Source organism: Miniopterus schreibersii, assembly GCF_964146895.1.
Source record: "Miniopterus schreibersii genome assembly, chromosome: 5".
Taxonomy (NCBI): Eukaryota; Metazoa; Chordata; class Mammalia; order Chiroptera; family Miniopteridae; genus Miniopterus; species Miniopterus schreibersii.
Window position 1 is genome coordinate 83,662,912 of NC_138106.1, and position 13,263 is coordinate 83,676,174.

General features: G+C 40.7%; 1 protein-coding gene across 7 annotated transcripts in view; it reads right to left on the bottom strand.

Annotated features, from left to right (window-relative positions):
- HPS3 (HPS3 biogenesis of lysosomal organelles complex 2 subunit 1) overlaps positions 1-13,263 on the bottom strand; it is a 44,657-nt gene that overhangs the window by 19,363 nt on the left and 12,031 nt on the right. For 6 of the 7 annotated variants that reach the window (XR_013998850.1, XR_013998851.1, XR_013998852.1 and 3 more), the window contains exons 2-7: positions 11,091-11,582; positions 10,401-10,572; positions 10,217-10,302; positions 6,921-7,113; positions 3,082-3,163; positions 572-726 (exon numbers count right to left, since the gene is read on the bottom strand). Coding sequence is in view for 4 of the 7 variants with exons in the window: in XM_081138111.1 (XP_080994237.1) it covers positions 572-726; positions 3,082-3,163; positions 6,921-7,113; positions 10,217-10,302; positions 10,401-10,572; positions 11,091-11,582 (1,180 nt within the window). In the remaining 3 variants the exon portion in view is untranslated. The remainder of the gene's footprint in view (positions 1-571; positions 727-3,081; positions 3,164-6,920; positions 7,114-10,216; positions 10,303-10,400; positions 10,573-11,090; positions 11,583-13,263) is intronic. The other variant, XM_081138113.1, reaches the window with a different exon arrangement.

A 13,263-nucleotide genomic window follows, 5' to 3' on the forward strand; every position in this document is an offset into this window, starting at 1 on the left:
ACATCAAATAGAAGCGTAACTAGCCTGAAATTAAGCACTCTGTTCCAAACAATGCGAAAACAGAAAACCGAAGCGTCAACCAGAGATCAGTGTTATCAAATTGCAATTCTATTTTAAGGTAGGTCAGTACATATCTATATATCTTGAATGTCATTTAAGTTAAGAAATACATTGTTAATTTCTTTTGAATTGAAATACCAGAAAATAATCTTTGTCTAAAAATGCAACTACTGAAAGGTCAGAATAGAAAAATATGAAAAGACTTGTCGTATGGGTTAGCATCAGAGGCCCCGTCATTCCCTTGAATTACACAGAATAGCATATCCTTTAACGTTTCATCTAAAATACTAGGTTTTGATTCATTTTCTTCTAAAGAAAGGTCAATTATAAAGGATATTATAGAGATCATTAAAACCTTATTTTCTTTCTCTGGAAAAAGAACACCATAGAAAAGTCACCTGGGCCTTCAAAATTTTGACTCAAAAAAAACATAAAGTAAGACACACACAAAATACCCCCATAACAATCAGTGCAGAAACTCTGGCAGGACTCTGGGGAGAGGGATGCTCACAGGAGCCTCCTGGGGGACTCTCTTCTCTCTGGATGGGGCTCGGGGTCCGCCTTGGTTAGAAGTATGATGTGGTTTTTAAAGTGACAGATGGCTCTCAAGCCTATGAAAAGCTGTATTCTTAAAGCACAGACATCCATACTGACGGGTGGGCAAGCCTAGGAAAGGAAAAACCACAAATTTAACCATGGGAAAAACATACATGAACTTTAACCTTCAAAAATCTGTCTGTTTATTTGATAGTCTCTTCTGCCCCATCCCCCCCCTCAAAAAACTCTTCAAATTCCTATTCTCATCAGAGCAAGGAGGTTATCCTATCTGAACTTATTTAACCAACTATTTCATATGTGCCTGCAAAGAGCTCCCCTTCCTGAATGAATTCAGAAAGCGGGCGCCCCTGAGGCCCCTCACAGCGGGGACTCCCCACGGCTCTGGGAGTGCGGCCATGGCTGGTAAGCTGCCACCCAGGGAAACCCCACTAACGGTGTGCTGGCCTGGGGGTACGCCCAAGTGGAGTTTCCAGGCAAAATGAGATGCTACAAAAGGACATTCTGCTGCCCAGAGAGTACACAGCATGGATTCCTAGTAGATGGGAGCGTAGGACAGAAATGCTCGTGTGTTCAGAGGGGCCTTAGGTGTGAACACTGCCCAGAATGCCTGACAGGCTGGCTGTGTCAGATAAGCTGCAGGAAGCCTGCACGGGAGCCAGGCTCCTGGCCCTGGGAGGGAGCATGCATCCAACTAGAGTGGATAAGAACGGTAACAGGGGAACTCTCCCGGGGAGCTCACGAATGAGGCTGCCAGGCCGTGCCACTGCCTCAGCTGACACTGTTTTGATTCAGGGGTCACCTTCCTCGGCCCTTTGTACAACGTGCTTGGAAAACACCTCCGTTTATTTTTTCATCCCTAGGATTAGTTGCGGGGCCCTGGCTAGTGCTGAGGAGCTGGGATCTGAGAGGAACGGGAGAAAGAGATACGTGCCCTCTGAGGCTGTGAAGTCTCAGACCCCGCAGCTCCCACAGCCCGAGTCAGCAGGCGGCCTCCATGACCTCGTGCTCACTCGGGCGGCACCTGGGGTTTCAGACGGCGGAGGTGCCGGGGAGGGGAGCCTCTGTGTATGCTCCAAAGGCGGGTCTGAAGGGCAGCAATCCCCACCAGATACCGGTCTCCCCTCTCTTCTCCCTTCCTCTCTTTCGGGTTCCTTCCCTGTGGTTTTATGAGACTCTGAGAAGACCTGAAATTATGATTTATTTTCAAGTGTAGATTGATCCTACCTCAATCTACTATATACCCCTACTCTACCATCACCACCTATGTAAGCCTGTCTGAGTTTTTTTGTTTTATTTTTAAAGGCATGGTTTGGGGAGAAGAAAGGGAAAATAATCTGTCAGCTCTCAATTTTTACTAGGAAAATAACCTACATTTTAAAAATGATCTCTTAAAAGGCCACAGGTGTATCTTAACAACAGAAAGAAAGACAAGGAAGAGCTGTGATTCCGGTTTCCCCGGAGGCTGAAGGTAGACAGGCAGCAAGCCTGGTCAGCAACAAGAGAGCTACAGGCTCGGCCACAGCAAAAAGTTACTGAGAACTCAGGTCACATGAAATGTGACCACCGAATGTGACCTGGGCAACAGCGAGAATGGGAGCGTACCTCAGACACACTAGCACTTCACAGTGCTGGCTTATCAGCATAGCCATCATTACTGAACACTTACTTCCAGATGCCTTTTATCATGGACATAATCTAACTTGTGAAATAGAGGCCATCATAATTTTGGGGTTTCCTGCAGCCTGCATCTTCACAACAAACATCCATTCAAGTAGCTTATACATCAGAGGTGAAATACATATGGTGAATATCATAAAAATGATCAGTATATTTTTAAGAATAGAAATTCAAGGTCAGAAAACATAGAATTTCATCATAAACGACCTCTGTATTTTGTGGTCAAGAGCTTTGCAGAGACTAAGCATACTAAAAATGAAGTTATTGATCTAACACACCCATTAGCTCCTAGATTTAGTTTACAGAAATACCAGAGGTTGTTGAAGGCTTGTAAAATTACAAAAGAGTAACAAAAGGCTATATAACAATATAAAGAAATTATTTTAATGCACTTTAATCAATTTTGTGTTCTTGAATATACTAATTTCTAAACTGTGTGAATAGCTATATATAATTGCCACCAATATTTCTGTCAAAAAATAAAACTGTAGTATACTACCGTTGTGAAATACTCTCTCTGAAGTTACTGTACATATTCTTTACCAAACTTTTAGAAATAGGCACTAGACCTAAATTCTGAGTGAAGTGTTTTCAAAGTAATCTTACACATTGTCATCTAAACTATGAATCAAAAAATGCTCACTGTGTTACATTCCGAAGTTCTAATTCAATAAATAAGATCTTAAGACCTTTACGTGTGCCTCGCTTACAACCAGGAGCAAATGTGAGCATACACAGGCCCCTTTTTGAGCTCAGGGTTCACCGTCATCAAAAGCCAGTTCTAACCTTCAGGGTGGAGTCCACGTACGGGTCCTCCTCACGAGCCGCTGCTGCACTGCACCGCACCGTGAAACACTGCAGGTTGTTACTGAGGAAGAGAGAGAGGCCACTGAGCACAGCGGAGACCAAAGCCCAACGGGGCCACAGCTGACAGCACTTCACAGGCGAACAAAGTAGTGGCCAAGGGGGAAGAAGACTCAAGTATTGGTCAAATGCTGACGAGTTAGCCAGCTTCTTATCAAGGAGAGTACCTCAAAACCCCTATAGAGTGTTTGAAAACATAACTGGTCCCCACCTCACCCCTACTGAATCATAATCTCTGGGAGCTGAATCTAGACATGTGCTTCTACAAAGTTCTATGTTTGGTTCGGTTGTACACTCCTAGGTAAGAACCATGGATCTCAGTCAATACCCTCATTTGGCAGACAAATGATGTCCCCAGGATCAGTCCAAGGTACAGAGTTCAGTATCAAGGCCAAGATTAGAACCCAAATTCTTGACTATTATCTCTATCCAACTCATCTCAGAATGAAAGTGAGCTTGCATTATACTGGACAACACACTTAGATGATGCAAACCCAAATCCAATAGTAGAACAGAAAATCAGAGGCTGTCTGATGGAATCTTGACAGTTACCAATCCAGTAGCTTGTTGTAAAGATTAGGGAATGGAAGGGTCATGACTGGTCCATGGCCTCTCTGGAGAATAGAGCCAAATTAGACCCCAGCTGTCCCCAACCCTCACATTCCTCTAGCTCTTTCCACAACCCCAGGCTGCTTCTGTGTAGTAAAACAACCCGGACCCCACAGTAAGTGCACAATAGATGCCTGGTGACTGACGGGTAAGTCAACAATCCAGTACTGACATTAAAAACAGTTAACTTCAAAACCTTGCAGTGAATTTGCAGGAATGATTCTTAAAAATGAATTAAAAAGTGAGAGAAGTAAAAATGAACTCTTAAAAAATAAAAAAGCAAATCCAACAACAGCAAATTGTTAGCTTTGCTTTTTAAGAGTTCACTTTTACTTATTTTTAGCAAATTGTTGAACTCTTAAAATTAAAAAGCAAATCTAACAATAATCCTAAAATAGAAGAAATACTTCTTTAACAAGAAAAGTATTCTGACATTTGCCCAGTTGGGAGACTTTGCACAACGGAGGCAGGAAGCACCGGTCAGGGCTCTCTCCATGTTTGCTGGGGCTTCTACTTCAGCCTCAGCCCACTGCCCTCTCTGTCCATTCCCACAAAGTTCTAGGTCATGACAACAGCTCCTCCACTTAGAAATTTGGAGTAGAGAGCATCCCCGGGAATTAAAATGATTGGAAGGGACTTTGGGACCGTGAGGAACAAAACAGCACCTGCAGTGGGACCAGAATGACCAAAGGTCTACTGAACGTAGCTGACGATGGTGAGGGTCTAGATGTAAAAAGGCTCGCTCCTCTGACTCACCTCCACGTCCAGGAATTCGGGTGTTGGCTTTGCTGGAATACAAAGGACATGCTGGATGTCCAGGACATGCTGCCACGTGAAGCAGCAGCTGCTCAACAGTGGATCTATGATCCACTGGGGAAGAACATCATGGTGGCATTCTTTTTTTGAAGTCAGATGAAAATACAGCAATTGTTGATGTGGTTGGTTCTGAGAAGTAGGATTGGGGGCGGGGGGCTTTCCCATTTATGTGTTTCTATAAAGGTGACATTTTACATGATTTTATATTGCTCTTAGATTTAAAAAAAAATTTTCTATTGCTTTTTTTTTTTAGGGTATATAAACATACCAGTCTGCAAGAACACGACTTATATGTAAGGAGTAGGGGAGCATAAGTTTAGAGGGTCCACTCACTAAATTCTCTGTCCTGTACATCTGTGCAATGAGATGGAGAAAAGATGGATAGTCTTTGGCATCAATATTTTGGGACAGAAATTAATATTTTATTCCTTCTTTCTCCCTCTATTTTTTCTTGGTTTCGGAGATGCTATAGTTTCCTAGGTTTCTCTGCATCCTTGAAGATATCTCTTCCTCCTCTCCCTTCCTAAACAGGACCTTCACCAGAGTTTTAGTCCAACTACTTTTCTCTGCTACACACTCTTGGAACCATGCTCACTACTTTAATAATCAGCTCTTTTTTGATCATAGTAAAACGTCTAAGTTTTCCTCTCTTCCCTAATCGTTAGTCCTGTGTGTCCAAAAGCATGCTTAACATTTCCTCTTCATCTTCCCTCAGCACCTCCAACTCAAATGTGCAAAACAAATTTCTCTTTTGCCCCACATTACACCAGCCTCCGTTCTTTCATATAAGGAGGCTCGAAACTCATGGGGTTTTTCAAGCCTCCTCCATTCCAGGTATCCCATCCGACAAGTTCTTTAATTATCTTGCCAAAGCCTCTCCCACCCATTCTTCTTTCCCCTCTCACTGCTACTACCCTGCTCAAATACAGCCCTTCCTTATCCTTACCAGAACCACTTCAGTAGCTTATTTATCTATGTTCAATCCATCCCCCATAATGCCAACATTAATTTTCCTAAAACAATGCTCTGACCACATCATTTTCTTTGATCAAAACCTTAAAAAATCCTTAGTCTAATTTTCAAAACCCTGAGCTACATATTTCAGCTTCCTCATACCTAAGGAACATCACTACACAACCCTCTGGAAACTGAGAAACTGGCTACCTCCACAATGTTCACTTAAGAAACACACAATAGTATTTCTCCTGACACCAGAAAGGGGAGGAGAGGGGAGCACCCACACTAGGAGTAGGCATCGAATCCCCAGGCGGGCCCTGTGATGCTTGAAATATACTCTAGCACCTGCTGGAGATTCTGATAATACCATTCAGTAGAGAGAGAAAAAATCACTGTCCTTTTTCTAAAAAAAATTTAATTAACAATACAATTAACTACTGGTTGTTCCAGCAAAACTGTACAACATAGCCTTTGTTTATAGTCTTCTCTCCATAATGCCCTTCTTTCCAAATCTCCATCTGTCAAGTTCTAACTAGCTTTCAGGCCTCACTTCAAATATAAAAACATTCCCATGTGACTCAGCCAGGTAATCTCTCCTCTCCCAGTGCCTACCACTCTCATGAAGCCTTAAGACATTTTTCACAAACCTCCTGGTGTTTGCACCCTGCATATGTGTCTCTGGCCCCTCTAAGTTGTTGCTTCAAAAGCAGATGGTGTATTCACGGTTGCTTGGCCAGATGGCCCAGTGCAAGTGCCTTGCACATAACCTAAGCTCAAAACAACAGGAAATAGAACCAAAAGCAACACTTACTGCTGAGATAAAAGGAAATAAGGTCAAAGTCCTGCTCAGGAAACCCAGTTTACATGCCAGCAGAGCCAGATAAGGCAACTAAGAAGACACCTGCCAACTAGCAACATGACCTTGACCAATCTCAACCTCTGCACTATTTCCCCATCTGTACCAACCGGTACAATCAGGTAGTCTTTCTGGCCCCTTCACAGTTCTAAATCGCTATGAAATAATTAAACTCATACAGAAAAGATATAATAGCAGTGAAAAACTTAGGAAAAGAAATCTAGAGATGCCCTGACTGGCCCCACTGATTTTTCACTAGAAATCCCCACGAAAGTCTTCCTTCATGAAGTACCTCATTCTTTCTTACAAAGATCCCCAACCAGTGTCAGAAAATAAAACAACGGCAAAGCCAGAATCTAAATCATTGATATTAAAAAGGCAGGTATGGGCCATCAAAAGACAGATGCATACATTAATTTACAGTGCTGTATATTGGTTCACACAATTCTCATTTAGATTTGGAAAGCACCTCAAGAATTTACAGAAGAATAAGTGACTCAAAGGCCATGACACTATAACATACCTTGTGATGACATGCAAAAATTGTGGCGTGAGCACCGCCTGCTGAGACTTCTCAGGATATTGGTAAACTGACATTAATTCAACTGACTTGACAACCAGGTAGAGATAGCCCACATGAGGCAATGAGAAAAAGCAAAAGAGACTGAGCAACTCCTTTTCCTGAGATAAATTTTTTCTCTCAGAAGTAAGAGAATCTGTATGAAAAAGAAAAACACATAAAACCAGTAAATAAAGGGAAGCAATATCTTGACTTTTCTAGGCAAAAAAGTCTATCAGTAGATAACCAGAGTTGTTTAGGGGAAGTTGCTCTTTATAAAAGAATTGCAAGTAAGAAATGAAAATTAAGTGATATAATTAGAATATCACATGTTGTAACGCGTAATAAACTAAGGGATCTAGGTAATAATCATTAATGGCTATTAACATTACAAAAAGAGTCAACCAGATTCTATGTACCTTTCAACAGAACTCAACACTACTTGTGTTACCTAATAATAATAATTAATAACGTGATCAAGATTGAGTCTAGACTAGTGCTGTCAACAGAAATGTAATGTGAGCCACATGTGTAATTTAGTTTCCTAGACATTACACTTACAAAAGTAAAAACAGACAAAATACAACATTGAATATGTTGTATTAACAAACATAACTAAAATATTACCATTTCAACAAGCAATCAACAAAAATGTAATGAGACTTATATACATATATATATCCACACATACATATATATATTTTTGGTACTAAGTCTTCAAGATCTAGTGTGAATTTTACACTTACAGTATATTTCAACTTAGTCACATTTCATGTGCTCAATAGCAACATGTGACTAATGGCTTCCATACTGAAAGTGTAGCTTTAGACAGAACTACCAAATCACAGGGAAATACAGAGGATACAGGAAAATGTTAAATGACACTGTGGGGAGTCAATTAGCAAAATTCAGACTGTGGGAAATTCTACAGTTATTAGTCCAGTTTCTTGCTAAACAAATTGCAAAGAAAAAAGAAAGGAGGAGGAAGGGAGAGCCTATATATTAAAAGAGACTTCAAAGACACAGCAACCAATTGCAATGTATGAACCTTACTTAGAATCTGATCCAAACAAATGAATTAAAGAAAAAATGTTTAGAAAATAGGGAAATCTGAACACTGACTGGATATCTGATGATATCAATGAATTTTTAAAAATGTGAAATGGTATTTTGGGTTTGGTTAAATAAAATAATCCTTTTCTTTTAGAAATACATGCTGAAATATTTATGGATCAAATGGTATAAACTCTGGAATTTGCATCAATAACCTGACATGGGGCAGGGGGTGTTTACGAGGCAACACTGTTGAAGCTATGTGATGGGTACATGGATTCATTGTACTATTTTCTCTACAGCTATGTGCTTGAAAATTTTCATAATCAAAGTTTATTTTAAAGTTTAGCTCTGATTGATACTCTTCAAGGACACCCATTAATAACAGAAGAAAGTCCAATACTGCATTCTCCATAATTGGCCCAGCATTCTCCAACCTGTCCAGTTTTTCCTCCCTCCTTTCCCACATACATTTGTGCTCTAGTCAGACAGAACTGCTCACTAATCTCCAAACACACAATGCTTTTATACCTTGCACATGCTGTTCCTCTTATGTGATATCTCACTAAAATCTCCATCTTCTAAAAGCTCTACTCATCCCTTAGAGCCCAGCTCAAATATGCACTACCCTTCCATATGCCTATTAAGTAAACCTCATTCATCAGATACCTACTAAGTGCCACTGTTCTTGGTTCTGGGGATACAAGTGCACAAGACAAGGTAACTGCATTCATTCTAGTAATGGGGACCGAAGCAGAGACTAAACAAACTGTGTAGTATGTGGAGAGGGAATAGTTTAAACTGAGAGGCCAGGGAAGTCCTCTGTGGTGAGGTGACATTTGAGCTGTGAGATGAACGGCTCACAGACGCTGTCACCCATGATCTGGGGAATGTACATCCTCAGCACTTGAAAAGTAACAAGTCTCACACAAGAGTGCACTTGGCATATCTAAGAGAGAAAGAAAAGCCATCTGGATGGAGGACAGTAAGCAGGGTGAGAGGGACAAGATAAGCCCAGAATCAGGGTCACGCAGGGCATGGAAATAACTTGGGATTTTATCCCAAGTGCTATGGGAAGCCACTGGATAAAAAGTTGGCCCTCTCCCACGGCTATGGGCCGTCTGGTCTCCAGCCTCGTCTTGCAGGCCCCTCTCCCTCGCCTGACTCTCCCCGGTCTCGCTTCTCTCAGTTCCTCAACCAAGATTCACCCCCGGCCACAACGCCTTTGCTGCTTCCTCTGCACTAACCCTATGCCCGGCCTGCGCCATTTCACTCTTCAGATCCTCTTTCTTGGGAAGCCTTCCCTGACTGCCAGATGAGGTCAGGATCTCTTGTAGGCTTTCAAGGCAGGTTTTGTCTAGTTGCCCCTCCCCCACGGAGCATGCATTTCGGCATGAAACTGTATTCTCGTTTTTGTGATTATTTGATTAATAATCGTCTACCTCCTCCAGGAGACCATAAGCTCCATGAGTGTAAGTACTTTGCCCACTTTTGCTTATTATTGGTTCCCTAGTATTCAGAACCATACCCAACACAGCAGGTACTCAACACGTTTACTAAAACAAACAAAAAATAAACAAAGGTTATAAACACATTTAATCAGAATAATATTTGTATCTTTCCCTAGGCCACATCTGAAGATGTTAAACAGGCCAGGATTAAGGACAGCAACCAATGCTGATTCTCAATTTTTGCTGCCCATTAGACTCCTGGGGAGCTTTTCAAAAATACTGATGCCCAGGCTCCATAACTGACCAATTACATCAGGATCTCCAGCATGTAGTGCCTGGGCATCGCTATTTTTAAAGGCATCCAAGTAAACCCAGTGTGCAGCACGGCTGAAAAGCACTGCTCTGAATGAACTTCCCTCCGTTCACCATCCCCACCTTGCTCAAAGGCCATCACAGAAGGCTGCCAAACACCCAGCTGGAACCCAGGTAAACCTCAGCTACAGCAGGGCTCTGATTTCCCTTTTTGGGTCCAGTGACCAGTTTTCAAAAAGGGAAACGGCTTTTGCACGTCATGTCCTCTCCATGGCTTCTCCTACCAGACACAACTTCCCTTTCTAGTGGTCACAGGGATTTGCTAAGGAACACGTCCAAGGCTACAGGGAGACTCAGCAGAAGAACCTAACCTATTATGCACGTCAGTCTGCCCTCCCAGCCAGAGCCTTTCACCTCCCTGCACTGAATCACAGTCATACTTACCTGTCTGGTAAATGGGTAGCAGCTGAAGTGAATGCAACTTAATGTCATCAGACGAGACATAGGATGAAATATCAGGAGCAAAACGTCTGTGAGTTTAAAAAGACAGGGAGAGAGATCTAATTTCTGTGTACTTTAAGCAGATAAATATATATTAAATCCTGGTGAATAAAAAGCTGTCTAATACCTATAGAGCAGATGCTGAACATGGAAATATTTTATTTTTTCATCATCTAATCCCGTTGACTCCAGTGTAACAGATACTCCAGACTGTTCACTATTTTCACCAAGAAGTTCCATGGGCTTTTGGCAGATAACAAAATCATCTGACTCAAGCGGCAAAGTGTCATTACTGATGCCTTAAAAAATAATATTTAAGAAAAGAGTTTAATAACTCCAAATACTACTTGAACGAAAATTAGATTTCACAACACCCCCTACCAATTAAATAGACATGAAATAATTTTACTTATTTATACAGACACACACCTCATATATTAACAAAGCACTATGGTTCTGAAGTCTTAGCACTCGCTCATTTATTCCTCACAACTGATCAGATACAACAGGATGCATTAATGTCTCGATTTTATACATGAGAAAACTGAAACCCAGAATTCCAAACCCAAGTTCATTCAACTAGTAAATATGAGGAACTGGGACTAACAACTCCTCCTCAAGCAGATGCTCCATTATTTCTATTGACAACTAATGCATTTGCATGCTACAGATAAGGTCACAAAGCCAATGCCATATTTTAGGAATAACTAAATCTATACATAATGTGGGCTGGCAATAGATATAACAGTACTTCAGAGACTGCCAGAAGTAAGGGTTTTCTCTATACCTAAAACAAGAAAGCAAAGTCATCATTTACCTGCTGCCTGTGTCACTGAACTGTTGGGCTTACGTGGACGGCGGTAAACACTCTCTCCATTTTTAGGGTTTGACTCCAGTTTTAGGATTAAGACTTCTAAGTCTGACATGACAGCCACATATCCAACACAGAAAGAAATTTCAACAGGAGTGATATTATGTAGGTGTATAACTAAAGAACGTTCAAAGTCCAGTATTGAGAATTCTTCGTTAATGATCTGATACTTCAAACTAAATAAGACTAACTTATTTGTGCAGCCAACAAGAAGGTCCCCTTTCACAGGACAACAGGAAATGCACAAGGGGGTCTCAGAAAGTGGCATTTCAACAATAGACATCTGGTCTCTGAAGGATTCTCGGAAGGGTGCCTCCACATTATGTCCAACCATTCGGATACACACTCGAGAGTTTTCAGTTCTTTTACTTCTCCAGTTCACATAAGCACGTAGAAATGTAGCTTGGTTTTTCTCTTCAATTGCTACCAAATAGTCTCCTGAGAAGGAAATAAGATTATAGTTAGAATTTGTAATTAGAAACAACCACTTACCGTGCATCATGAAAAGGAACTACTAATGAAGTCTAATGTGAATGGTTGAATTACAGATTGACTAGAACAAAACCCAAAGTAAAAGAATCTTAGGTGTATTTTTAACTGACATTAGGCATTTGGGTCCTGAAATAAATACAATCTCTCTCTATTTCAATGTCTTAAGATACCCATGGATTATTCATGTACCTTACATAGAAAGTATACATTTTATTCCTTATATTAGCTCTAAGTATTTACCAGAGCTCTGACTACAGCTCCAACAAACTCTCCTGACATAAGACTTCAGTAGTATCAGTGTGATGTTAAAATCAGGTATAAATTAAAGAATTCTGAGGTTAGCATAACTTACTCCACAACCCTTCCCTTACCAACAAAATTCACATCTTTGTCAATGCTGAGAAATAGGATACAGCACATATTAACTAAAATTCATATCCAAGTTTACTTTCCCTTAATCATTGATTTTATTAGATCTTTTAAATTACAAAGTAATTTTGTAATTACTTTTTGTTGTTGAAAAGTCAAAGTGGTAAAGAGATATCAAATAAAAAGCATAATGACCTCTCCCCTGCAGTCCAATCCGTTGAGGAGCCAATGTTAACACACACAGCCTGGCATGTGCCCTTCTACATGGTCTCTCCTATAAACACAGATCACAGAGTGGTATTTTGCCTCTTTCTTTTAATACCCAAAATGGAATCACACTAAATATATTTAACACTCTGCAACTTTAAAAAATTACCAACAAATTTTTCCCTCCAGGTCCATACATGGATATCTAACATTCTTTCCAATATCTGCATAAGAGCCTGTGTATATATATGTGCCATAATTTATTCAACAGCTCCCCTATTGATACACATTCAAATAACCCCAGGTTTTTTTTTACTACTATACTTCGCCCTGCAATAATAGGCCTATACCTATGTATTTATTTACTGGGGGTTTGTTTCAATGGTGTAGATTCCCAAAAGAAACAATGTTGGGCTAAAGGGCAGGTACATTTTAAATTTTAATAAATATAGTCAGATTACTATCACAATTACAAAATAGAAATTCATGTTACCAACGGCACGGTATGACAGGCCCGTTTCCCCAAACTCTCACTAGCACTGACTCTATGTAATGAGGGAAACATGGGCTCTCATGGTTGTCATAGTGTATTATTTTCCAGACCACTTATAAAGGGGGCCACCTTTTCCTTGGTTTATCACCATGTGTAATCTCTTCTGCGAGTTATCCACTTTTTTTATGTTTTAATTTGTCTTAATTGTTGAAAGTATTAGATGTCCATTTTTTTGCCCCATCGATCCCTTCCACACTGAAACTCCCTCCCCTAGACCTTCACCACACTACTGTCTGTGTCCATGGGTTGTGCATATAAACTCTTTGGTTAATCTGCTCCCACCCACCCACCCCCGGCTTCCCTCTGAGATCCCTCAGTCTGTTCGATGCTTCTGTCTCTCTGGATCAATTTTGTTCATCAGTTTATTTTGTTCATTAGATTCCACATATGAGATCATGTGACACTTGTTTTCTCTAACTGGCTTATTTCATTTAACATAATATTCTCCAGGTCCCAACATGCTCATAAGGTCAGGGATCCTTCCTTTTTACAGCTGCA